At 44.0% G+C, this 27,266-nt stretch overlaps 4 protein-coding genes across 5 annotated transcripts in view; 2 read left to right on the forward strand and 2 right to left on the reverse strand.

The window, feature by feature from the left end:
- Positions 1–590: 590 nt before the first annotated feature.
- si:ch73-174h16.4 (leucine-rich repeat-containing protein 14) lies at positions 591–4,733 on the forward strand. Its single transcript, XM_053412948.1, has 3 exons — positions 591–1,197; positions 2,040–2,873; positions 3,465–4,733. Exons 1-3 carry the CDS (start codon positions 920–922, stop codon positions 4,030–4,032), a joined length of 1,680 nt encoding a protein of 559 aa, XP_053268923.1. The 5' UTR covers positions 591–919; the 3' UTR covers positions 4,033–4,733.
- wdr97 (WD repeat domain 97) lies at positions 3,736–6,789 on the reverse strand. Its single transcript, XM_053412949.1, has 8 exons — positions 6,700–6,789; positions 6,398–6,619; positions 6,111–6,305; positions 5,917–6,038; positions 5,635–5,803; positions 5,196–5,371; positions 5,051–5,115; positions 3,736–4,962 (listed from the first exon to the last, which is right to left on the reverse strand). Exons 1-8 carry the CDS (start codon positions 6,745–6,747, stop codon positions 4,781–4,783), a joined length of 1,179 nt encoding a protein of 392 aa, XP_053268924.1. The 5' UTR covers positions 6,748–6,789; the 3' UTR covers positions 3,736–4,780.
- A 2,744-nt stretch (positions 6,790–9,533) lies between these two features.
- Positions 9,534–17,151, reverse strand: dync2i1 (dynein 2 intermediate chain 1). 2 transcript variants are annotated; one of them, XM_053412313.1, is made up of 23 exons: positions 17,027–17,151; positions 16,809–16,862; positions 16,017–16,713; positions 15,865–15,932; positions 15,517–15,777; positions 15,351–15,413; positions 14,891–14,941; positions 14,405–14,639; positions 14,123–14,225; positions 13,841–13,970; positions 13,613–13,724; positions 13,435–13,529; positions 13,199–13,328; positions 12,850–13,022; positions 12,440–12,602; positions 11,945–12,058; positions 11,760–11,821; positions 11,402–11,453; positions 11,223–11,283; positions 10,797–10,896; positions 10,580–10,711; positions 10,156–10,379; positions 9,534–10,051 (listed from the first exon to the last, which is right to left on the reverse strand). In XM_053412313.1, exons 1-23 carry the CDS (start codon positions 17,039–17,041, stop codon positions 9,880–9,882), a joined length of 3,267 nt encoding a protein of 1,088 aa, XP_053268288.1. In that variant the 5' UTR covers positions 17,042–17,151; the 3' UTR covers positions 9,534–9,879. The 2 variants fall into 2 exon arrangements, with proteins under 2 accessions (XP_053268288.1, XP_053268289.1); XM_053412314.1 differs by lacking the exon at positions 16,809–16,862 and having other exon boundaries at positions 17,027–17,150.
- A 537-nt stretch (positions 17,152–17,688) lies between these two features.
- esyt2b (extended synaptotagmin-like protein 2b) overlaps positions 17,689–27,266 on the forward strand; it is a 28,007-nt gene continuing 18,429 nt past the window's right edge. The window contains exons 1-6 of the mRNA XM_053413029.1: positions 17,689–18,318; positions 22,491–22,532; positions 23,085–23,219; positions 23,546–23,622; positions 24,355–24,427; positions 26,647–26,736. Of these exons, the coding sequence (XP_053269004.1) occupies positions 17,917–18,318; positions 22,491–22,532; positions 23,085–23,219; positions 23,546–23,622; positions 24,355–24,427; positions 26,647–26,736 (819 nt within the window). The 5' untranslated portion in view covers positions 17,689–17,916. The remainder of the gene's footprint in view (positions 18,319–22,490; positions 22,533–23,084; positions 23,220–23,545; positions 23,623–24,354; positions 24,428–26,646; positions 26,737–27,266) is intronic.

Here is a 27,266-nt window from a genome sequence, read left to right on the forward strand (position 1 = left end):
AAAAATATCTTCATTTAAATAAAGCACTTTTAAATAAATGTTTAACAGGTGAGGAAAATCTAATGCATATGTGTGCAACAACAATATATGACATTGTATAAAACCTCATGTATGATTGAATTATATCAGGCAATAATTTAGACTAATAGACATCAGATGGATCTGGATTATAAAAGCTGGTCAATGCAATGTGAGGTCGTTGCCCCAAAACCAGATGTTCAGGAGGAGGTAATACAGATGTCAATACAGCGTCTGCTTTTCTGCTGATCTGGCAGGAACTCTGAAGCACACATGGTGGGAAAAGGTCAGGGGCTAAACTTGGCAGCACTTTTGTCAACATGATTGATGGTCCCAGTAAAGCATACATTACATTACACGAGTCCAAAACATTCCCCAGTATCATCTCCATATAGAGCAGGGTGTTTAATATCATCAAGGAGTATTGAGTTTAAAGTGTGGTTTGGCAGTAAAACTACAAAAATATGCAAAAGTTCTGCACCAAATTAATATTAAAAAGCTTGGTTTAACCTCCTGAATCATCAGCGTCGTGACGTTTCACCATTACGTCCTGCGTCATAGGCGTGCGTCAGTCCAGACTGTAAACACGGTCGCTCTCCAGCTGCAGCTTCCTCTCACTTCTACTTTGTCTCGTTAGCTAACAGGAAGTGCTAACGCCGCATATTTCACTCGTAAACACTTCCCGGACGTCTCTGCACAGTTTATTACAGTTTTTAATTTCAGAAGCTATCGGGTGATCTTATTAATTCTTTTTTGGGGGACTTCACGACACCGCGTCGAATTGCTGTCATAAAGCTAATCTTAGCTCGGAGGCTAGTGGCAGCGAGTCGCTTCATCTCCAGGGGATGAGTCGCTGCAGTGTTCTGGGTTCTTCGTGTTTTTGAAAGCTGCTGCTGCCGACATGGTTCTGACCCTGGTGCGCCTCTGTGCCCGGGAGGTGGTGAGCGACCACAGCTCGTCGCCCGGCTGGTTGCGGTGGGTGCCCAGCGAGCTGTTCGCGCCGCTGCTGGAGGCCGCCTTCTGCAGCTGCAGACCGCTGGCCGTGGGGGAGCTGGTGCAGCGGTGGCCTGAGAGGAGCCTGCGGGTCGGCGGGCGCAGGAGACCGGGGCAGGCCGGTCCCAACCGACTCTGCATCCAGGCGCTGCTGCTCGCGGTGGTCAGAGGACTTTCGGACCGAAGGTGGGTTCCACTGTGCACAGGGTCTGGATCTGGATCTCCCCTCTCGGAGCAAACTGTAACCAGCAGCTTATTTTCATGGCACAGTTCACAACAATGGAAACAAGAAGATTTACATTAAATGCATTATCTATGACGATTAGAGATACGTTTGATTTCAATACAACTTTAGTTTAAACCTAATGATTTTGATGGTTCACTGAATAGAGATGGAGAAAATAGGATCTGCTTTCATTCCCACTTCTCACCCTGAACACCTGTTTTCTCTCTGTGTTACTTTAGGGGAGTGGGTACACAGTTTTAATTGTATTGCTGTACTGTTGATCAGTTAAAACACATTTAGAAGTCATTAAAAATTGGCATTTATTTCCAATTCAGTGAGTAAACTTATAAAATATGAGGAATTATAAACAGGGTTTGGTGTATTTGTTACAGCAGCCGTTCTGGCCAAGGAAGCCAGTCAAAGTTACAAAGTGTTCTTTTGGAGTTGCAGAAAAAGGGCTGTGAGATAATACAATAATAATAATCCTTTTCTTCAATTGCAATATAACAAAAGGTTTATAGATGTAATGTTTGATTGAAGCATTGTCAACATGTCCAGTTATTTTGAATGTTCAACCTCAGATGATGTCTTGACTTTCAGGAGCAAAACAAATGTCTTTAAACTTGTAGGAAGCAATGCTTTGAGAATTATCATGCTTATGATTGATATGGTATGGACTCATATTACTTTTTTTTATGCTTCTTAAATGCATGCACTGATTTAGCTTCTCTAAGACTTCGGTACTTATCAATATTGTCTCTGGATTAATCAATAATACATCAGTCTTCTTCCTGCTTCCTAGATGTGCTATGCAGATACTGGACCTCTGTGGGCTCCAAGGAGATGAAGGAGGGATGGGAGACCCGATGGGGGGCTGGTCCCTGACTGTGGCTCTCTGCACCATGGTCGTTCAGGCCAGAGCTGGACTGCGGAAGCAAAAGAGGAGAGAGGGAGAAAGGGAGAGAAAACGGTTCTCAGCCCTGGAGAGAGACGAGGATATAAAAAGAGAGAGGGGACAGTATAAGAAGGAGCAAGAACCCGATGGAGATGACGAAAGCAGTGACACAGAGAGGATGACATTGTCGGGAAGTGCAGGCGATGAGGAGATTAAGGGAGTCAGGAGGAGGATGGAGCGAGACAGGCAAAGAGACGGCCCATTGGCAGGGTTAGGAGACAGCAGAAGGGAAAATGAGGAAAAAGAACTAGGAAGTAACGTGTTGGTGCATGTGAGAGCTGATCTCTTTGTCAATGCACGATCGTGGGAGCGTGTGCGCGGAGCCCTCAACTCATCAGGCCCCCTGAAGCTCCAGTGCCGGTACCTTCGCGTGGAGGAAATCACTGTGTCAAGTATCAGGACTCTGCTGGACCTCCTGCCTCACCAGGGCCTCCTGGGCGTGGACGTTCGCTACAGCAGCCTCGGTGTGGCTGGTCTGGCTGAGCTGCTGCCTCTGCTCTCCACTTTCCCCGCGCTGCACTCCCTTCGGCTGCACTACTGTAACCTGGACTTTCGTCGGGACCACCCTGGCCAAGATGAGGCCCTGAGGGACTTGTCACAGGGTTTGGCACAACTGCAAGAGCTGCGGCGCCTCAGCCTCACAGCACTGCGCCTGCCGGGACAACTTCGTGTGCTGCTCAGGTCTGGAATAGAATTCTATTTAACATGATTACTGCTCTGTTACCTTTGTATCTACATCCTGGGCCAACCTAAGGTCACATTGTCAAAGTTATATAGACATATCAGATTATAGTGTCTGATAAGATTTTTGACAGATTCTTAGACGACTGTTATTATACAGTATATTTTGTTCAGCCTTAGTTACAGGAAATTAAAATGCAGCATAATTATCTCAAAATGGAGCTGAAGCTATAACACAATGAGTATGTTTACAACTTTTATTCGTCCTATATGACAGTAAACTGAACATTTGGACCAGTTGGTCCAAACAACACAAGCAATTTCTGACATTTTACAGTCTTTACAGTTAATCAGTGAATCAAGAAAATAACCTAACATATTTCATATTTAGATTCTACTCCTTGAAATAAGAAATACCTTTTCTAAAGCTGTGTGTATTACAATGCATATGTTTTCCTATAAATGGTTTTTCTAGACCTTCAAACCCCCGGAACAGTTTAAACAGTCAAAAACCAATTAGGTTTTGTTTTTCACTTTCCCCATAATCTCTCCCCCTGTATTTCTAAACTAAATATTTTTCTTTTGTTACAGCTCTCTGCCTCAGCCTCTGACGATCCTTGAGCTTCCCTATTTGAGCCTGACCCCATCGGACCTGGCCTATCTGTCCTGCAGCCACCATGCCGCCACACTGCAGCAGCTGGATCTGAGCGAGAACCGTCTGGATGAGACCACCCTGCCCTCTATCCGCCGCCTCCTCTCTCAGACCTCCGGCAGCCTGCAGCACCTCTCTTTAAGCGGCTGTGGCCTGACTGACGGCCTGCTGGGGCTCCTACTGCCCTCACTGGGAGGCTGCAGGGTCCTCAAGAGCTTAGCTTTGGCCCTGAACCCGCTCTCCGTATCTGGTCTCACGGACCTGGTGAGGATGGCTGTGCGAATGCCATCCCTCCGTCAGCTACTGTACCCTAACCCCCTGGAGGACTACCAGCCGGGCCTCCCCGACCTGCCCTCCAGTGCTCAGCTCTTAGACTGGCCACTGGATGAAACGACAGACATCAGTATGACCAGCAGCCATCTCAATAGGGTGGTCAAAGACAGTGGACGCACTGACCTCTCTCTGACCTGTGACCTGCTCAATTATGATAAAGACTTGGTGGACTAGAGCAGAAGTCAGGGGACGCTCTCTCACCAACATACATGAGCAATTTACATAGGGTAACAATTACAAGATTTCCATTACTTTTCCAAGGCCCATTAATCTCCAAATCAACAGGTTTGTTCTGGTTGGCGTCGTGATCATCACATGGATCCATAGATGACAACAATATTTAAAATGTAAATATTGGCCTGATGGCAGAGTTTGTTTCCTCTTGGATTGAGGACCGGACAGATTTGAAGATGGAGATGCTAACAGAATGCTTCACATGTGTAAAAAAAAAACTAATAGTTAATTTATGATCGGGTTTCCATGATCATTTTGGATGATAAGTTTAACTTGCCTGCCTGGTCAAAGGTTATCTGCCCTTGTGCCTTTTACATCAGTGGCCAACATTATTGTGTGTATATAAATAATTTTCTTTAAGTGGTAAATTAATGTAACCACAAGATACTTGGGAATTTTTTTACATTTTATTCTTTTTATCTGCTTTGTTCACTAAGTTGTGTACTCTCTCGTGTACTTTGTGCTGCTCGATATATTCAGTGCTACAATTTCTTCAATATCTGTTTAAAAACGTTCGGTGCTTTTTGTATATTGAGTCAAACAGCGTCACTTCTATCAGGGAGTGAATGTACCAAATTGACCTTGTATAACATGAATGGATTTAGATGCTGTAAGTTACTGAATAAATCAGTCAAAGCAAAGTTTCAAGATGTGATGAGTTCATGGGGATGTTCCAGACTATGAAGCATCATCTGTAGTACTCCGCAAAGGACTGCTTTTGAATGAAGTAGCGGTGAGGGGGGGCCTTCAGCCAGTCCGCGTCTGAGTAGACGTGGAAGGGGCGCAGAGTGACTCGAGAGAACGGCAGAGAGATGAAATGGGGAAAGTGCTTGAGGAAGGGTCGGTTTCGCAGCGGAGGAAGAGTTACTCCTGTGGGACAAGAATCCATTGGGTGTTAAAAACACTCATTTTAAACAGTCATACTGTGTTATTGAAGCAGTTGTCTGTGAGATGTTACCTGGTGGCCCGCGTATCCTGGACATACTGTTCGTCTCTCCAAGACGAAAGATCGGGGAAGAACCGCTAAACAAGCAGACAAGGAAAATTAAAGAAATGTGTGGAAAAATAACAAACAGGAAACTATGACACAGCACGTGACCTACCAGTCATGTAGGGGCAGGAGTACAGTGTTGTTGGGACCAGCAGGTGCAACACATAGAGCCTTTCTGTTCTCCTCCTCTTTTTGGATGGAGCAGAAATAGTTCAGCACATCCACCACGCTGAAGGATGGCGGCTGCTGCTTTGCCGAACCCTTGAAGTTCAGATACCTGTTGTGTTCCTGGCGGCATGGAAAGAGAGCGGGGCAGCAGTTAATCACTTAAAGTAGCGGGTAAGTCAGCAACACTGAGACAGGCTCTCATGTATTCCTATTTAGAGGGGTGGAGGTCACAGTAAAGGACAGGAAGCAAGTGGAGAGCCTCTTCACCGAGGGAGAGCCTCTCCGTTTTCAAACACCTGTTCTTTCCTTTCTGTCACGTTCAAAAATACTCGAATGGATGCTGATAATGATCAGGGGAACTTTATAAAACATGTCTTTATTACTTCGAATTTTGTGGTCCATGACTGAAGCCACCCGTCAACTCTGTCATGGAGGCTTTTCCAGACGTTGGACTGGTCCCGTAGCTCCAAGTCCCAGCTCTCCAGCTCAGGCCACAGCCACTGCTCAGCCTCGTCTACACCCAATGCAGTCAACACGCGCACCACTGTCTCCCTGTTGACACAACAAGAGCATACAGCAGAATGTCATGCTCCACCCTGAATGACCTAACCCTCTGAAAAAAGGCGTGCACTGCTTTATTTTTATTTAAACATCCCTGGACTCACCCTAGAACCAGTTTTTTAAAGGCCAGAAGAGTGAGAAGCTTTTTCATGAGGTCACAACTGGCAGGTTTAAGATGCACCAACAGATTCAGCATTTCCTCCAGCACGGTCCGTTCCAAAGGTGACTGAAACGCATTCAAAGATTTGGTCACAACCTCCTTAAAGCAGTGATAGGGCAGATCTTGGACATGCAGTACCATATGTGGTCTGGCAAATGCAGGCAATAAGTCCACGAGGCCTTGGTAGAGCTTGTCGGTGTTCTGCAGGAGGCCCTGGCTGTGGAGGCTCTGCAGTGCTACAACAATCTTCAGTTTGGATGGAGTGCTGCAGGTGGTCAGGGAGCCCAGCAGCTTCAAGGAGAAGTCCTCTGGAGACAGGGTGCTTGGGATACTCTGCACACAGACATACACTCAACCAATCAAGACAGGAACCTGGACCAAATCAACATTGTGCATCACAGATATCACTGTAATACTCATTGTACCATCTTATCAGGGAATACGTCTCTGAACCAGCTAGAATCTGCAAACTGTTTGAGGAACGCCGGCACCTCAGGAGTGGGTTCTCGAGGCGGGGGCGGTGTTGGGGTCCTTGGACGAGGGGTTAGGAGACGAGGGGTTAGGGGACGAGGGGTCCTTGGACGAGGAGGAGGTGGAGGAGGAGTTTGGGGTTTGGGTTGCTCTGGTGGAGAAATTATATCTGGAGGCTGCAGGGACAAGTTACACAGAAATGAGAGTGATGCTTCTTTAGTCCCGTGTTCTTCTGTCACCTGTGCAGTGGTTTTACCTCTTCTTTCTTGGGTGTGACTCTCTCAGGCAGTGGCTTAAATTTCATCTGGTTCCTTTGTTTAAGACTTGGGCCTGGAGGCTTTTTCTGCTGTACCTGCATAGGTAGACCAAAACGTTGCTATGGATGGATGGATAACACAAGAATGTACTGCAATGGGAGATTCAATACATGACACAGCATAAAGCTAATAATAACTATAGATTCTGTCAAATCCTAACTAATTCACATCAAATAAACTACAGTGAGCGTGCATGACAGTTTACACCTTGTTCTCCTCCACAGAAACAGGAATGATCGATATAGATTCAGGTCGGGCAGGAGGGTCACTGGACGTGTTGTTATTTGATCCAGGATGAAATGAAAATGTATCTGGATCAAAGGTGTCCTCAAAATCAAACTGAAAACAGAGAGTAACATAAATGATATACAGGAGTTCTCTCTACCGAGGAAAAATGAACAAAAAATTCAAGTTAGACAATTTATTTTTGCAGATAGCCTTAAAGAAATATGCTGAGGTTTTGACAAACAGGTTTGTTGCTTATGTTGTAGATTTATGATGTGAAATGATCGACCTGTAACATCTTTAAGTTTCTGTTATTTCTTATTGACGTCAGCATATTTCAAAACCTACTGAATAAGCAGGTAAATAAGTGAGTTCAGGACATGAATAAACCTCAGAGTTGGGAGGAAAGCCGTATATTATATTCATGTAGCGATCAAAAGCTTCCTTCCTGGTTTGCCTGGTACTGGGAGGCTTCCCCTTGCTGCACTTCACTCTGCCTTGCAGGAGAGCAGTTAGATCCATGTTGGAGGTCAATAAGTTCTCGTGCTCCTGGAACAAGAATAAATTGCTGAGACACTTCTTCAGTGCGCTATCGACATCGTCTCTACTCCAACACACAAACACACACACACACACACACACCTTCTGTCTCCACATGCCTTCAGTCAATAATTGATTGCGGGCCACTGCTGTTGATTCCTCCTCCACGTTGTCCCCTGTGCGAGTCGTCCTGTTCACACAAGCATCTTTCATAACTCATTAGGTAATTGTCTCTGGTTTATTTACTATACAATATAAATAATTCTTACTTTCTTCTGATGGAGTTTTCTTTTTCCTCAGTGGTAGGAAAGAGAGACACGTGTCCACCCTTTGGTTTCATGTCCGCTCTTTCTCTGAGGCCCGTGAAAAGGCAGCGTACAGAGGAGGACTGCTTGTGGCCGTCGGCTTTATACAGGCAGGCTGTGTCGTCTGGATGGAGGCTGATGGATGCTGCAGAAGCCTCTGAATGCATCATGGAGTGTGGGATGTCACAGGAGAAATGTTGTCTCAGTAAACATGTGCTGTTTACTCTTAGTGTCTTACCTAAAGAGACAGAAAATCAACACAGTGTAAGAAGCATCTAAAAGTCAACACAGTAAATCAGCCACCTGTCACTTAGAGACAGAGCCTATACCTCGCCTGTAGCTGGATTCACATTCTGCTTGAATAAACTTTACTTTCCCATTTGTTATCTCACTCTCTGGAGACAGCAGCCTCAGGGTGGGGCAGGGGAAGAGTTGTTGTTGTTGTTGTTGTTGTTGTTGTTGTTTTGCTCTCCTGGAGCGACAATCTCCACCAGTTTCTGCCCGGGCCTCTTGGACATGTAATATCTCCTTTTGCTGCTGACAGTTTGGTGCAGGACACTATTAAAGAATAATTCAAAGAAAAATGATTCCATTTGATCCATTCTATGAGCTACTTTAACATCTGAACTGTAGCTCATGTCACACACCTGTCTTTAATATTTGGAAAAACCTAAACAATAAAGTAGCTTGAAGTCAAGTTGTGTGTTTAGAGACTGAGATATTGTTGAAAATAAAATAACATGAGGAAAATAATATCTTTAGCGTTTAGCACAGCAAGATTCATTTTAACAGAATGTCTGAAAACAACCTGACTTCAGAAAATAAAGACTAATCGACTAAATATAAGAAAATAAATCTCAACATATGCAAAACAATAGTTAGTTTGACATTGATTTAACTCTGCATTATAAAACAACCACACATCAGACAAACATCACTCGCTTCTCTTTTAAATACATATTAAGCCTGATTCTTACATTTTCACGTTAATGTTGGTTCCTAAGAGATGAAGATTTACAACGTTATTAGCTTAGTTAGCTTAATAGTGTTTACCTTTCACGAACTGGTAGTTTATCCCGGAAGCCGCTGTGATAGGTTGATCTGTATAGTTTGATGCTAGTTGATCTGTAAACGATGAATTAAACAACTCGGTTAAAAGTTACGTTTCCTCTCTCAGCGCCCCGAGTTTGTTTCATAGGCAGCGAGTCGCCAGGTTACACCCACAGCTGCAGGTCGCAACTTGGACTTCGGCGAGAAAAAGTAGTTCCTCTTATAAATAAATAATAACAAATAAACAACACAGATTCATCATGTCACTGCATCCAAATTCAGTTAAAAAAACAGTTTCCAGGATAAAAAACAGTACGTTTTTCAGCTTTAGGAATGTTTTGTTACTATTAAATATGTTTTTATGCCATTTATAATTTCTTTATGACAAAAACACCTGGACTCAGCTGATTAAATGGAATAATAAACTGTTCAAAAAAACAGGACTCTTATTCTTAAAAGGAAAAAAAGGAAAAAAAAAACTGTTTATAAAATAATAGTTTATGCGTCAGATCTCTGAGGCAGGAAGTGGATTAAGGATTTTAATATTTCTAGAATCCTGGCTCTAGCCCGAGTTAAACATTTTAAAATTGGATTATGTGGGTGATTGGAGTTAGGCGCCACAAACATGTATCTAGACATTAAACAACACAACGACATATTTACCCAGTTTATTGTACAAAAAAGATTCCACCTTACAAATTTTTATTAGAAAATATAAATATGTACATCAACAAACATCTACATTATATATATCTACTACTATGGTTTTTATGGAGGATCTTTGGTATTTAGCCACATTCCTCTCATTGCTGTTTATGTACAAATTTGAAGCCATGTGACATCGGTTTCTAGGAAAATATAAATACACAGCAACTTGAATTGTGTGAAATGTGCTATGAAAAGTGACAGTGACAAAAATAGACTCATATCTTGAACTTTATGCTCTTCAGGATTTTGGAAAAATGAATTAATCATCTAAACGCAGCCACTTCAGATGCTTCAGAAGGCTTCAGTCATCATTGTCTCCAGCTTCTCCTCCTCTGCAGGGACGGTCACAGTAAAATCTCTTGTGAAATACTGCATTTCGATTTTCCCTGATTCGTGCACCAGGGCTATTCCTGAATATGTGTTTTGTTTTCCTGAGTCTCCGAACACGGCCATGGCTGTCACCCTGAAAACCAGAAAGCACACATCTGTTATCAACACATCATGTGACAAAAATAAAACTCATCACTTGTGTGTGTGTGTGTGTGTACGTGTGTGTTTGTGTGCTACCTGTCGGCAGAAATCCTCTCTGTGAGCACCGGCTCTGTGTCGCTTTTCAGCAGGTCCCATACATGGAGGTGAGAAGCTGCATCGAGCACACAGAAGACCGCCGGCCTGGTGTGGGCCCACTGCAGCGCCACCACCGGTTCCCCCGCGGTACTGCTCCTCCACTCGGCCACAGGCTGCTCGTGGCTGACCGTGTGCAGCCGGATGCTGCCGTCCCCACAACCCACCTGGGAAAAGGTCAAAGCAAATAGAATACATATATATTTTTAGGACTTGAGTTTGAATTAAAGCTTTAGGTGTTTCCCCCTGTTTCCAGTTGATATGCTAAGCTTCGGGCCTTATCTGTTATAAAGCATACTAGATTTAAATTCCTCTTTCCCCAACATATAAAACTTTCCTTTAATTTAGAAAAAACTGCAACTCTCACCAAGAACATGTTTTGCCTGAAGGGAGAAAAGTGGATTGAGGTGACATCAACCGGTCGGACTCCAGGCTCCTGAAACCTGTAGAACTTTGGAGTAGCCTTCAAACTGTGACTGGTTCCATGATTGACCAGACCCTTGGACAGAAAGGACATTGTCATATTACTAAACACCATCTACTGAATATTTTGAGATGATTTATTTAAAAATAGTTCTGCTCACCATATTGGTGCCAATGAAGAAATGATTGGAGTCAGAGGGTAGAAACTTTAGATGAAGAGTCTGTAACGGGCCGGTTTTCACTGCATCTCTCGGTGACACCCTGAAAACCAGACGAAGCCAGAGAGGGAGTAAATAAATGACAAAACCAGAGGTCAAGGGTCAAACGTTCCTGGCCAAAAGCAAACTGGGCAACACTGGAATATGACACCTCGTGCATCACATTCCCACTGCACCTATATGAGCACTCATACAGCATTTCCCTATCGAATGTGTAGGTGAGAAAAACAACAGCCCTCCGGACGTGACAAACAACATCCCATGACCACAGCAGAGCAGCTGTGTGGCACCGCGCACAGACATTGTGGAGTATTTTCAGCCCGGTGTCTGGCAGTGACGGATGCATCGCCGGCTATTTATCAATCTCACCTCTCAGCAGTGAGCAGGGAGGAGCTGTGAAGCAACTTCACTTTGCCCCCAGGCCTGAGCCCTGCAGGAGACAAAGAGCAAAGTTGAAGCTGGCGCCACATGTATAAGTGTGTGTGTGTGTGTGTGGGAGAGAAAGTTGAGTATGTCGATGGAAAAAAAGAAAATACTACATGTGTTACCTAGATCTGTTGGAGAGCCGGCCTCGTTGGCTTTTGGGAGCTCCACCACCACCTGCAGGACACATTTAGAAAATCATGCCAGTCCATCATGGCACATCTTTTCTGTTAAAGTAGATCTATCAGTATAAGAGTGTATATCACTGTGATAATAAGGATATAAAGAAGTGTCTTATTTCTGTGGCTTTAAGGAGATTCTTGATGTGTGATGGAATGAAGTCTGTTATGAGAATTGGTGTGTGGCCAAACTACAACAATTCACTTTCTTGTGTTATTGCACCAGTTCCATCTCTGGCTGCATGTATGTTGGTCACATGTGTCTCACCCTCAAACTCTTCTGCCACTTTGTTGCTCAACTTACCCAGAAATTCAAAACCCCGCTTTCATCCAGAGACGCCAACTGGAAAGACAGTCCTGAAGACTCTGGATTACAAGAAACAGAATAACACTCAATGAAATGTAAAGCCAACTGTGAATGGCAAACACATATGGCATGTATAGAAAATGATACTCAAGAGCTTAAATTAATGTGTCAACATTCCATACCTTCCTCAGATGCCAGCAGGGGGACCTCCGGCCTCAGGCCCCCTGCTGCGGTGGAGGGAACAACTTCTACAGACGACACAGACGATAAATGGGCCGAGGCGGCCATCACTGCGCCTGCGTTGACAAGGCAAGAGAGGATATCAGCTCACAGTGAATCATCACAAATGTTACATAAGAAAACAGCCTCTGAACCTTTAGAGAGAGAAAGGGCTTATGAAAGGGCTGCTTCATATTGCAGCCCTGACATTTAGTTTGCTGGAACTGCAGTGACAACAACAGAGATGACTAAGAGAAAGATTAGGGCCGAGAAAAGGCTTTTAAAAGTTGGTAGTTGCAGAAATTGGCATCACCAATGTTGTGGTATCATTTCAGCTCCATCTTTATATAATGGCACTATTTGTAATAAAGAGGAACATGTACATTTTCTATTATGTTATCAATCATCAGTGTCCATATCCATGTGCTGAAAATAAACAACTACCACTGGAGACATACTAGTGGAGAAGGTAGGCTGTCTGAAGGTCCACTCCTCCTCCCCTATCTTCAGGCAGTAGTGGTTACTGGTCTGCTCCCTCAGGTCCCACAGCACCACAGAGCCAACTGATGTGCCCGCAAACACCAATGTGGCCTTTCCGGGGCTGAAACAGCAACACTGCACCTGGGACAGTGAAGTTAAAACAGGGAGACATTGGTTTCAGTGCAGCTTTTTATATTTTGAAGGTCAAGCAGCACATCAGGAAACTTTCTTGTACCACAACAAAATATACAGGTGAGAAACAAGTGAGTGTTAGTATCTTTATATGCTGCCCTATAAGGAGATTTTTTTAATTGTATTGTGACTTTAAATTTGAGCATTTACTACAGCAAATGTTGCTATAACTGAAAAGAGAAGCAGAATATATCACCTCAGATTCATAGACAAGGATCTTCTGAGGCCTGGACGGTTCCCAGATGTTCCAGATGCAGATGAGGGTGCAGCTGTTGAGGCGCACAGAACTGGGTTTGGTTGTAGGTGCGTGGACGGACATCATGGTGTGCCTCTGGACTTGAGAGAAGTGCACCAGGCTGATGTGGCGACCTGCGATCGACAACAGTAAGGACAACCTGGTTCACGTGCATGTGCATGTTTTATACCGTCTGTTCTAAACAACTGATATCATCCAAATAAAGCCACGAGGTATGGTTAACATATCTAAGTAATGAAATAGAGGCATGGATACAGTGCTTGGTGATTTCTCTGGTTGTGGTATGTACCGTAAAGAAAAGGCAACTTGGTGTTGAGCTGTAAACTTCCATCGCTGAACGACAGTTTGTCTTTTTGAGTCCTCAACTTGCTCAAGGATTTTCTCTCAGCTTGACTCTCTTCCAACAGGACGACCAGGACCTTGATTCAGACACAACACGTAACAGGAGTTAATAAAGTGCAGCAGAAACAGAAAGTCTTCATGGAGGCAGTAAGGAACTATGTGGTGTGTGTGTAAGAGGATCACCTGCGAGGCCGAGCGCAGGAACGCTGACAGACGCTGGGAGTCAAAGTTCATTTCGTACATGTTTCTCCCTTGAGCTTCCTGAGAGAAGTTTGAATCTGTAAAAGCATAATAAACACGGTTATTGAACTCGATGTGTAAACAGTGAGTTGATGAGAGAATCATCTTTGCGTTTCCTCACCCCCACAGGCTCCACTGTGCTCTGGAGGATGCTGTGTCCACCTCTCACTCACTTCTATCTCCTCTGTCTGAACGTCTCGATCTGCGTTGTCCTCGTTACACTGAACATAAGCCTGCGAAGGAAGAAGACACCATGTATTATTCAGAAATTGGCTTTTTTTTCTTTTCTTCTATAATTTTGCGACGTGTGTCTGTGTGAAGAAAGAGAAGCAACTGAATAAATACTGACCTGTTTGGTATTTGCGGTTCCAAAGGTTCTAATGTACATGTCGTATTCATTTACAGGCGGGAGATCCAAAAGGGAAACTGTCATCGAGAAATCCAGATCAATTAATTTGAGCAGCTCTGTGCTGCGTTTCCTATAAACAGATAAAAACAAAACACTTAAATCGAAGGTCCACCGATCCTAAAAAAAATGTGCACTATAGTGATATTCCTCCAGAGGTATACTGCCACATTACAATGATTTATTTCCCATTTAATACGAACAAGAGCTCTGAAGCGAACTTACTTCTGTTTTGTGGAAACCTTCTTGCTGACTTCTCGCTGTTTTGCTGCCACAAAGTCGATAAATTTCCCGCGTTGAGAAGCTCGACTGTGGTTCTTTTCAAGTCCTATTAAGAGAGCAGTGAGACAACAATATATCTCACAAAATAAGTCATTTTGCACAAAGTTCCCCAGGATTAAGTGTCTTCTGATCAGAAAAACTATGGATGGACATTGACATGTGTGCACCAAGTGCAAGTGTTAAACGATAATTCTCAGGAAGATAAAACATAAAGTAGAACCGTACCTCTGGACAATTTAGGTGCGTCTTCCTCCTCTCTACTCGTACTCTGTGTGGAATGATCTGTTCCAACTCTCTCGTTCTCTTCATTCATTGCTCTCTGAATCGCTTCAATCTCTTTTCTCTTTTGTGCTGTGACTTCTTCTCTTTCTTCCCCCACTGGTGGAGGCTCTTCTGCCTCCTTCTCGTCCTCGTCTTCATTTTCACTCGGATCCATCTCCTCAAAATCCTCCTCATAATCCTTGAAAAAACATGTTTGATGACAAATTTGAAAAACCAACCAAGATGACATGAGAATAAAAATACTTACACTAAGCTCTCAATACTCACCACTTTCTTAGAATGTAAATCGATTACAGCATGCAAAAGTAACAAAAAAATAAGTAAATAAATGTTACACAACAATTAAACTCAAAGAGAAGGACCCAGAGCAAAAAAGTATAATTTTAAAGTTTGCAACATATTTCATAAACATATAAATATTTGTATTACCTCAAAATCATCTTCATATTGCTGGTCAACCAAATCTTCATCATCAACAACCTGAGGATGTGATATAAATACATAAAGGAGATATTTTAAATACTGCAGTTAAGTTTGCAGGATGATGTTTCACTATAATGAAGCTGGAGGTAGAAGAAAAAGCAAACTGCAGTAATGAGTCCAGACAGTAGGTGGCTCTCAGACCAAATACTCCCCTCCCAGAAAGGATGTTTGTATATTTTAGCTCCTTAATTGGTACAAGATGCTGCAGTATGAGCTAAAGCAAGGTTTGTTCTCGTGCGAGCAAAGCATAGCAAAGCATAGCTGGGTGATCTAATTAAATTGTACTGGGCATTCAATTATGGTGAGTATGGTTGAAATCAATAAATAAATTAGTCCCCATAGATGCAAAAGCAGATTTGTTTGTCCTTGAAGGTTGTGAGCAGGGCAACAAAGCTGAGAGTCTTACAGGCTCTTCTGTGTCTCCTACATCTTTCACATCACTAGTTGTCCAGAGCTCGGTCTCAACTTCCTGATGGACGAGTGGGAGAAGAAAGCCATAGAAGCCATCAGGGAATCCACTGTGATAGATCGATGTTATGAAGGCTATAAAGGAAATGTATGGATCTACTTACCGCTGCTTTCACTGTATTAGTCTCAGGCCTATGACTCTTGTCAGAGACTGATTTCTTGTCTCTTTCGTTTCTCTCTGGGTCCTCTTCTTCTTCTCTGTGCCTTCCTTCTCTGTGCTTTCTCTCTGGATCTTTATCCTCTCGGTGTCTCCTCTCCCTCTGTTTGTCCCCGTCTCCTCGCTCTCTGTCCCCACGACGATGTCTCTCCTCCTCACCCGACCTCTTCGTGTCTCTAGATTCACTGTCGTGCTTCCGCTTTGGATCCTAGAGAGCAGCATTCTGTGATTTGTTTTCCTTTTGTTAAAATGCAAAAAACACTGATGGACAATCATTATGAATACAGATGCTTACATCACGTCCTCCTTCTTTGTGTCTTCTTTCTCTCTCCTCTTTATGGCGTCTGGGTTCTTCTTTGTACTCTTAAATCAGAAAAACAGACATAATGACTCCTATCAACATCCTAAATGTTTTTAATTATGGTTTGATAAATTAAACTGTTTTACCTTTGCCTCGTTCCTCCTTCTGCTCCGAAGGCTTCCTGTCTCCATGTCTTTCTCGCCTTTCTTTGTCAGTCCTTTTTTCCTCACGGTCATCTTTGGGTCGCTCTCTTTTTTCCCTGTCGTTCTTTTCTATCCGATCTCTTCCTACGTCTCCACTTTCTTCTCGTCTCCTCCGCTCTCTTTCAGTCCTGTGCTCTCTGTCTCTTTCCTCCCTCCTCCTTTCCTTTTCCCTGTCTTCCCTCCCTTTGTCCCCGTCCTCCCTGTTCCGTCTCTCTCCATCCCTCACCCTGTCTTTCTCCTTGTTTCTATGCCTTTCCTGGTCTCTCTCCCGATCATGCTTGTCCTCTTTATCCGTCTTCCTGTCCTTATTCCCTCCATAATCATCACTCTGCCTTTTCCCATCCACCAGTCTGTCTCTTTCCTTCATTCTCTCCTTCTCTTTGTCCCTCTCATCTCTTCTGTCCCTTTCCTTATCCCCTCTCCTGTCTCGTGAGCCCTCTTTCCTTTGCTCAACATGTCTGTCTTTTCTGTCTCCCTCTCCCCTATCCCTCGTGCTCTCCCTCTCCCTGTGTTTGTCTCTCTCTCGTCTGGACTCCTTCTCTGGGTCTCTGTGGCGTCTCTCTGTGGATTCCCCAGCACGGTGCTTCCTATCGCTGCCCTCTCGCCTCCTGACTCCGCCATCGCTTTGTCCCTTCTCCTCCTGGAAAACAATAAAGATTTAACTTTTTTAATATTTCTCTGTGTTAGAAACACAGTCATCCCTCCTGCAGGGCTTTTGAACACTCACACACTCACCCTGACATATCTTCTCAGGTCCTCTGGCCTCCATGTGTCTTCTTTGGTCAGTTTCTAAATAAACACATCATCTTGCATTGACTGGATTTCAATAACAACAACACAAACTGCGAGACAACGTCAGATAACAGTGTCAGTAGGTTCCCACGGCGGACACGACACTTTCTACTAGACAAGCACACTTCCTGGTTGTAGCCTAACACACATAGAGTACTCACCTTGTCACTGTGCATGTTCTCATCCGGGTTTTTTATTCCTGGAGCTTTTAAAACCACCGTGAAATTAGCTCGTATGTTTGTAGCGACGCCGCCATGATGGGGAGACCTCTACCGCGCATGCGCAGCTGCTCGGAAACCAAGGAGACCGCGTCACTTCAGCCTGACAACAGGATTGTTAATGGAGAGCGGAGCAGTCGATGGAATCAACACCCAGTTTCCACGGGGACTTTTTGAGCCATTTAATCTTCCACATGTTTTTAAAAAGTTGTATTATATCAACTGTAATATCATGTTCGCGTTTTTGTTGCTACCAGATGCTTTTAAGGTGAATTAAGGTGTTTAAAATACAAAAACCCTATTTTGATCGATTTCTCTGTGCTCGTCATTTTCTAATACAACATCTGAAAGCTAGCTAACCGGAGCTAGCAAGTTGCTAATCAACAAGTGTTTATAAATGTATATACGTTTATTTCCCTATGTATGTTTTAAGAATGACTTTCTAATCCACGCTGACGGTGCCGGTGTGTTTCTACAGCGGCTCGTCCCCCCGCCACTGGACACCAGGTGGCGCTGTTTCTCTGTTTGTCAGCTGGGCTGCAGGCAGGCAGCTCTGTGAGCGCACACAGCAGCGGGAGCCTGCTCATTCATTCCCCGTGTGGAGGCAGGGAGACCGTGGACTGGGACCAGTTGATTCCATTCGATTCTCTCAAAGGAATGCGGCTCCTGGATTTTATTCGGAACCAGGGGGGATTCCTCGGGATGCGATGGGCTGGTGTGCACGTGAGCTAACGTGAGAACCAGCTCCGGTGCGACCGCACATGGGAACCGAGTCACAAGACCGTGCCCCCATTTTTTACATTTCCCCAGTTTGAACTCCGGGACACCGGAGCATGCCGAGGGCCAGCATGACCGCGGCGCGAGGAGCCAACTCGCCCGGTGTCTCGCCGAAACAGAACGGACTCACGGCACCGAGCCCCGCGGACAAGCCCAGCGACAACTTTCCCCATCCCTCGGCGGGGAGCACACCCGAGGACACCCCGCTGTCCTCCGCCGGCGAGCTGACCCAGACCTGGGTCCACTTCGCCAAGACCTTCGTTCTGATCTTTCCCATTTACGCACTGGGCTATTTCGAGTTCAGCTTCAGCTGGCTGCTGATTGGACTTGTTGTGTTTTTCTGGTGGCGGAGGAACACGGGGGGGAAACTCGGCCGACTCAACCGGGCTCTGGCTTTCTTCGATCAGGAGGAGAGAGGTGTCAATCCGAGCCTGACGACCTCTGATTTACCACCATGGGTGAGTGGAAGAGCACAGCTCAGGGAATCACCTCCACACACACACAACACACACACCTTATACCTGAGCTGATCTCTGAGTGTTTTTCTCAGCACTACTTTCTAAGTGTCCAGGAATAAAGAAACAATCAGCTGTCAGGAGCAGGAGGAGCGGAGATGAGCTGTAAAGCCACGATGGAGCAGCTGTGCCTCCCAGCAGTGACATTACACTGAGCCCCAGTCTAAATGCAGCAGGGTACAATGGTGAACCAGACACCACGCTGGAGAGGAAACATGCCCGCAGGGTCCCTGTTATTTTGGGATGCAGAGTCCTATCTCCCTTGTAGTGCACTCACTCTATTCTTATTGCTGCAACACTATCCTGGCAGAAAGTGTTGGATAACACTGGGGCTCTTGACTTTTCCTTGTCAGGGTTAATAGTTTAGTGGTTAGGATTTAGCCCTGGACCCGCTCCTGGGCCCTCAGCAGCCCCTGGATATAAATGGATGCGATAACATAGGTCACATTTAATGAAGTGGAACCCAGACAGAAAATATACAGTGTTTTAGAGCAGAGGCGGACAGTTGTATTATATTTCTATATGAATAAATAAGAATAAATGCATCCAGTCCCCTGCAGAGAGTTTAAACAATGATTATAAAATAGTAATTTATATTCTATACGAATCGATCCATCCTCAGTATACTTGAAGTGTAAAAGTCAACGATTAACTGACTGTGCTCTACTTTATTTTTCCAGGGCAAAGTGTTTACTTGGGGGGGGGGGGGGGGGGGGAATCGGAGTCAATTAGAACGATTTATTCTTCCTAAAACCTTGTTAATCGCATATTTCAACGAGCTCCAAGTCTCTGTTGCTCAACTTATCAAACTATAAATTACAAGACTTTTTTTATCAGACTCATCCCAGAGTCTCAGCTCAACTGGGATGGGATGCTCAGTGCAGTCTCATGTTTTGAGAACTGCTAAAAGCTTATTCTGCTGACACATGATCGTGGAGGATGCCTAGAGACTATTAAATGGGGGAGTGGTGGAGTTGGATGGGGGGGGGGACTACAAATGTATCCCACTTAAGGGGAAGAGGCATCATTACAGGGACCTCAGTTCACCCCCTGCTCTGAGTCTGTGGTTTATAAGAGAAACAGTAAGTCAAGCACTACTTTACATATATCACATGTCATATACTGTTAGTAGCTGGGCATCCATCACAGGAAATTACATGACAACATCCAGGGGGGGCGTCACAGTGATGGATCAGTTTGCCTCAGACTCACAAGCTGAGCACGTACCAGTCTGCTCATTGTGGGGGGAGAGTTTTACCAGTTAGAGTCATAACTCCTACATCTTGGCTCAGGCAAGTTTGTCCCCACTAGGCAAATGAATCTCGACAGAGATGGCATTGCTTTGACAAAACCTTTTTTAGTGCCCTGCACCCTTTCTTCCCCAAACGTCTGCTGCCAAATCCTCAGTGGTATTCACACAGAGTGGGTCTCTGGCCGGCTGATGGAGCAGATACTTCCATTAAATAATGTCCTGTGTTTTGTTTTAATGTCGCACAGGAATACAAATGAAAATAATGCACATATAGTCTCACAAGCTGCTGTTTCATTTCATTTAAAACACTGTTGTCTGCTTGACCTTTACCAAGCATTAAACCAGTTCTTCATACAGTGACACTCCCAATACATTGTTCTGCCACAGATACTATGAAGATAACAATAGCCATAGAGATGTTTATTCAAGTATACATTTAATACTAAGGCAGTAGTTGCTGGTGCTACATTGACTTATACTACATTGAAATGAAGTATTCTTCCCCCTGGTCTTTTAATGAGGTGGAAAATCATGAGAAACATCAATATAATGCAGTCCAGCTCAGCACTTCTGCCAGAAAAGGTCCTGATACACTACAGTCCACTTCTTACAGAGTCGATTATTAACTATGTAACAGTAAGATTGTAATATCCTGGACACCGCTGATGCCTTCTTCTACTTCTCAAATATTCAATTAAAACCAAATTTATCGTAAAAAAGTTCAAACAAAATTCAATTGTCCATAGAACTTTTAATTTTTTGTGTCATTCATGGCACAGCGGTTAAGAAAGAAGCCGATATGCTGCTGTTTGACCGCGGCTGGATTCCAGTTAAGTGAAAGCTGCTTTACTCTGGAGGAGTCAGATGGTCTGAATTGCAGTCGGCCTCTCAATGCACCTCTGTCAGAGTGACTTATGAGATGTAGAAGTTTTAGAGGTAAGCATTGTGTGTCTTAAAAAGAGATACAACTTTCCATGTCAGCTAAATCAAACTGTCTCTGCTTCGTTTGTTCAGGGAGCTGAGTATTCGGAGGATAATTAAGTATTTAAACATTTGTCTCTACACTCTTTGTGCTGATTATAGGCAGTTTGAACTCGTGTCACACCAGCATCTTTGTTATTCAGGCACAGCCATTGTGTGTCTGAATAACAAAGATGCTTCGCTCACACTTTTTTTTGCTTCACAGCTTTTCTCTGCCAGCACTTAACACAAAACACGAGTCCTGCTGGATAAACCCTCCATCGCTTCAGCCACATCTTCTGAATAGGGTCAATTTGTCAGGTGTGATAAAGAAGCCCTGCCGGTGTCCTGTCCAGTTAACTGCATCATTTCCACTTCACAACTGAACCATGGGCCCGATCCTGTCATATTATCTTGAACTTTGTGTTCCCCAGTCTCCCTGCTCCCGTCAGTGCTTCATCCACACTTTGACGTAAACGCTGGATAAGCACTTTAGCGGGCTGCTCCATGAGGAGTAGTGCTGTCCCGTCATATCTCACCAGCCCTCCAGCGGGCTGCATCCCTTCATCCTGCAGCTGAGATGAAGAAATAAACGCCTCCAATTTTGTTGTGACGGAGGGGCAGCTTTGTTTATCTATTATATTAAGGGGGCCTGTACGTTGTTGGACACCTTTGTGCTTGTTATCGACTTAATTCCGGGCATGTCCCTTTGCTCATGTGAAATCAATGTCTGATTTGCCTTGGCCGTTCAGAGTGATTAGTCAAAGTGCAACTCAATAAAATTCCCTTCGACCCGATATTGTCGTCCTAATAACACAAATAACACGAGTGCACCTTGTTCATACTCAACATGTGAAAATACACTAGCTTTTTACTTATCTGGTGTCAGTTCTCTTACATCAGTTAACACAAAAAGATGGTTAAAGAAAGCTCCTATATCAATGTATTCTTCTCTATGAACAATCATTGTATTGATGGATCCACAAAAGTGTTGCTTGGTGTCTGGGTGCAGTAAACGTCAGGAACACTGCCTCCTCCATGTTAGTGGATGAGACATGGACCAAACTAAAAAGTCAGAGTGCAAATACATTTATTCTCAAAGATGGTTTCTGTCATTCTAGGTAATTATAAGTGTAATTAGTTAATTGATGCTATAAAATGGGTTAAAACTTCTTTCTGGATGAACCCTAAATACCTCAGTCCCTCACATACTTTGATTTATGCCTCACTAATAACTGATGATGTTCTATTTAGCTATACTTTGGGTTCAGTGCTCATTAGCAACATGTTGGTGCACTAACATGTTAGCATTGTCACTGCAAGCATGTTGAGATTAGCTCAAAGCACCAGTGTGTGAAACTACAGCCTCAGAGTGCTGCTGGTGTGGCTGCAATTTATCTTCATCTGTGTGACTTGCCCCACCGTAAAAGTACATCATGTGATATTTGGAAAGGTGATCTGAATGCCAACTGCAGATATTACATATTCAAACACGAGTAGCAGCTTTAAAATGTGTTTAAAAAAAAAGAGAAAGATTTTGCACTTTGGGTAATTCAAGAGCAATTTGAAACGGAATGGGACAAAAGAGAGGAACACACTACGCGTTCAGTCCGGTGCAAACAGTTAATAGCATATCGACCTTCTTGTTTCCATCGGGACGATTCTGCACCATGGCTTCTAAGGGCAATGATTTTATATGAAGTGGTAATCGTCTACACTGAAAATCTAATTTCACACATTTTTCTGCAGGTGAATAAATGCAACTATGAACTTTAAAATGTATAATCTAGAGTCAGATTCCAGTGGTAAAAAAGAAAAATCTCACCATATAGATTCCATGTGGATTTTGCTGCATTATCAGACTCATTGAAAGCAACACATCTGCTCTGTTTCTCTGTGGCAGGTGCACTTCCCAGACGTGGAGCGAGTGGAGTGGCTGAACAAGGTAAAGAATTGAGCGGCTGTCTCTTTCATTTATTTGCTTGAATGAAAGCTGGAGGAAAAGGGGATGTCTGCTGCCCCCCCCCCCCCGCTCCCTCTCCTCTTCCCACGGGGGCTGTGAGCGCTGCACATCCGACTTAACATGCAGCTCCATTTCTACTGCACCGTAAAGTGCATTAACCCTTATGAATCCCCATGGCAACAACCTGGATGTTCATGTTAAAGCTCTTGTGAGTGTGCACTGTGCAGGCATCAACATTTAATTAGTTATTGACTCTGCTTGACACGTTTGAGTAAATGCTTGTCCTCCTAAGATTCGAAAGTATCTATATCAGTGGCAGTGCCCGAGAGAAGACGTGATGGAAATAACCTAAGGAGGCTGAAGTTTAATGTTTTGATGTTCATCTGCCGTAAAGCATCACACAATGTTATAAAGTGCACATACGTGTACATGTCCTTAAGTTCCATTATGCAAAGTGAACCAGCTTTTAGTCTGTCAACATCAACTCTCTGTAATGTATGTTTGAAGTTGAGTCCTCTTCCTGTTTCCCCTCAGACGGTGAAGCAGATGTGGCCCTACATCTGCCAGTTCGTGGAGAAGCTGTTCCGCGAGACGATCGAGCCGGCGGTGAAGGAGTCCAACGCCCACCTCAGCACCTTCTGCTTCAGCAAAATCGACATGGGAGAAAAGGTGAGCACCCCTCAGCGTTTCCTGCACGGCGCTCTCGGGCACTGCCACTGATCACATGTTGTTCCAGCGGCAGAAACAGACTACCAGCAGCAGGTGCCGTTGGGACAGCTGGGCGAGGGTGTGTGGGAGCCCGAATGTGGACACACGTAGACGCTGGCACGTGTGCTTGTTTCATAAATAGTTTCCATGTGGGGGTCAGGAGAGGGGTCGACCTTGTGCTGACCACGTGGGGCGCTCCGGAGGGGTGGGGGGGGGTGTTATTGGTGTGGTGTTGATGGATTGGAGGACTGCGGTGGCCATAATGGTTTCTTTCTGTTGCGGTGTAGCCAGTGAGGGTCAACGGGGTCAAGGTTTACACAGAGAATGTGGATAAGCGACAGATCATCATGGATCTACAGATAAGGTGAGTGAATCAGATCCATGTTTACATTTCTGGTGTGTGTGTGTGTGTGTTTGTATCAGAATGCAAACTGTTGACTTGGAGACACCTACTGTTGTGAGAGATGCCACAGAGGTACACTTGCAGGTGTTTATCCATCATTGTGTCGCTGTTGCTGGTGTGATCCAACTTTAAGATGGTTTCTAGTTTGATCTCTGTAGCATCTTTCTGATTCTGGTTTAAAAGTGTTGTCTTCTACAGATAGTAGAAGGGAATTCAAAAAAATTAAAATCCCCCAAAGTGATCATAAATACAAAATATCTTTTATATATTTCAGTCCTGGTTACTGTACAGGTTTTAGCAAACTCTCCATGAGCAGCTACTTCACCAGAAATTCAGCAGAAGACCATACGTTTACAAAGCAGCCAAATAAACTTAATCAAAGAAGGCAATAAAATGTCTTTTTCATCCTTCCATGCACAAATGTACAAACAGCAACAGGCAATTAAAGAAGCGGTGAAAAGGATTAAAGTCTTGTTCGAGGCAGCTTTGAGCTTTTATGTCCCAACCATTTGCATGAAGATGTGAGAGAAGCCAGAGACTGAATGAGCCTCTGGAGGAAAACTCGTGTGATGCATGTTCGTGTTTGTTCAGCAGGAGCTTTTCAAACAACTCTATAAAGATAATGAATAAAACATAAACTCACCATGATGTCTCAAGTGTCACTAGAAATATTTTTCTGTCTTTGTCACTCAGCTTTGTTGGCAACACGGAGATAGATGTGGACATCAAACGTTACTACTGCAAAGCCGGAATCAAGAGCATCCAGGTGAGGACGTTTGCTTTTGTCTGACTTGTTTCAAATCCTCACCCAGGTTCACTTTCTCTAAAACAACAAGCGGCGCTCTAATAACAGGATGCTCAATTCATTTTGGAGCGGAGCTTTTTTTCCTTTCAGTTAAATATTCTTTTATAATAATGTGTCAATGCCGAAAGCTTTTAGTGTTCAACCGTATTATTTGATCATTCTCTGGTCTGAAAGAGCAATTTTGACTCTGGACCTCCACAGGTGGGGGAATGTTTGTTTTCATACTAATGAGGCTCTCGCCCGTTATGTGACAATATAGTTAATAACTTCAATTAGACAAATAATCATGCAGTGCGTCTGTGGACAGCTGTTATGAAATGTTCTACAGCTCTGGTTCTTAACAATATTTAGCCTTGATCCCCTTAGATACAAAACAGTGTCTCCTTGTTTTGTTAGAGTTTCAAGGCTGTGAACAACTTTACTTTGTCACCAGATGAAAAATTCCTTAGACTTAGAATTTGTCGAGTTGTGTACTTAATCTCAGATGTTTCTGGCAGTTTTCAACCAGAGAGAAGTCCGTTGGTTTAATCGAGGTCTGTTTCATTTCAGTGGCGTCCTATCCTGGATTTTCACGTATCACAAGATAAGATAATCCTTGTTATTGCAGCAGCCCAAGTTCAGAATAACTACAGGTAAAAAAAAATAGATTAGAACTGGAGTAGCACTCATACCTCTCCAACGGCCCAACAGTCCCCTTAAATCAAATCATGCTTCACCCAGTTGCACACAGTCATATATCAGTGCCATAAATATGCTCTCATCTAGATCCATCCATCTCAAAATGTTAAAGAAAGTGGGAAAAGAAAATCCCGGATCTCTCCTCTGATCCAGACCTACTGCATCCTTCCACCAAGTTTTGTGGAAAGCTGTGTTATAGTGATTGTGTAATGCTGCCAACTAACAGAGAAACAAAGAAACAAACGCTGATTAGAACACAATCCCTTGAGGGAGGTGATAAAATAGATGAAATCGAGCAATGTAAGAACATTCAGACTCCGCAATTAGATGCTCAAATGTTAAGAAGTGCAATCCTGACAATCTAATGACTGAGCAGCGTCTGAGAAACACAGATTTTTTATCATAACTCTGCTTTTATCTGTGTTTTTCCTGCTCTCACTCACCTGATTCGTTTGTCTCTAGGAAGAGAACCCAGCAGATAATTCAGCTCTCATTAAAAACTTGTTCTTTTGTGTGTTTCTGATGCGTTGAATCTCAGCGGTAAGGAAAAAACAATCAGGGTGTCTCCTTGTTAGGTCTCGTCCCTGGGAGACATTTGTTGCGCACTGGCCTCATTATGTTACTCAGGCAGGCCTACACTTCTCTGCAGCTCATTATCAAACACATCAGTCTCCATCGGGCAGGTCTACGTTACACAGAGCTCACAATGCTTACATTACTGACGGCTTCCTGAGGAGAGGGGTCACACACTGACTGGTGTTGGATATCAAATTATTTATTTAGCCTATTTTTGATTGATTTCAAGTCATTTCTCTAAACAAATCCGTTGATTATGACCCATCTGTTTCTGTGAGTCCCTGCTGGTCCATCCCTTGTGTAGATAACCCTGACTTAAAGACGCCATTATTCCTCGAGACAGTTTTGTCAATACAATGATAAATAAAGACTATACCAGCGTTTCCTGGAGCGGGAAGCGAACATAACGTCGATGGAGCACTGGGATGTAAACTGTGACATTGCTGCAAAAAGAGGAAACTACAATTTCAGATGAGTGCTTGAATTCTCACACACAGGTGAGGTTTATGTGTCAGTTCAAGGGGAGGTCACCTTGAATTCTTGCTAATTTGGGATTTTCTTCCATTTCAAGATGACAAATTGCCAGATGAGTTATCCAGGTTTCAAACAATGATCTTTCAAATTCAGAATTGAAATTTCCTCTTGTTCCCCGCTGAGGATTAGAGCAGCTGTGCAGCGTCCACACGACACATCCAGCGACTCCAACACTGTAATCCTTGTGATTGTCGTAATATGTTATGGAGAAGGTGGAGGATGACACAGGGCAGGTGTGAAGACAGGCTGCGATCGGGTTTCCGACCTGTCACGCGCACCACAGTTAACGGCTCCAACGCTTCGGAATGTCAAGGGCCAGGATGGTGTCAGTTCCCTTTAAGATCTGTCGTGGTAAATATGTGTGTGCATGTGTGTTCCTCTGGTTTCCATAGATCCACGGCGTGTTGAGGGTGGTGATGGAGCCGTTGCTGGGGGACCTGCCGCTCGTCGGAGCTCTGTCCCTGTTCTTCCTGAAGAAACCAGTAAGTACAGACGTCCATGGTGGGAAACTGCAGATCACAGTGAGAGTGACACCTGAAGAAATGCAGTATGATAAGAATTAATGGATTTATACAGCGCTTTTCTAATCTTAGCAGCCGCTCAAAACACTTTGCACTAGAGACACATTCAGCAGCTATTCACACACACAGACTATATCCTGTGTTTTTCTTTCACACATTCACACTCGGACAGAAAAGCTGTTAACATACGGTCCAGTGTCTTGCCTAAGAACACCTCAGAGAGCAGTGGAGGAGCCGGGGATCAAATCAACAACCTGCTGCACACTAGAGGATAATCAGGCAGTTTATGAATCCGATCCAGTTCTCACGACGGTCAGACATAGGGAGGCTAGTTTAATATGAAAAGACCATTGTTTAGAGTAGAAACCCACAACAGCCAATGAGAGCGAGCTGACCCGCACACATCACCAACCAGATGCTGCATCATTGTGTTTAGAGCATTTGAAAATCCTCTAGTGTGCAGCAGGCATTAGCAGACGACCCTCTCTACC

This window comes from Pleuronectes platessa, chromosome 20, assembly GCF_947347685.1.
Source record: "Pleuronectes platessa chromosome 20, fPlePla1.1, whole genome shotgun sequence".
In the NCBI taxonomy this organism is placed as follows: Eukaryota; Metazoa; Chordata; class Actinopteri; order Pleuronectiformes; family Pleuronectidae; genus Pleuronectes; species Pleuronectes platessa.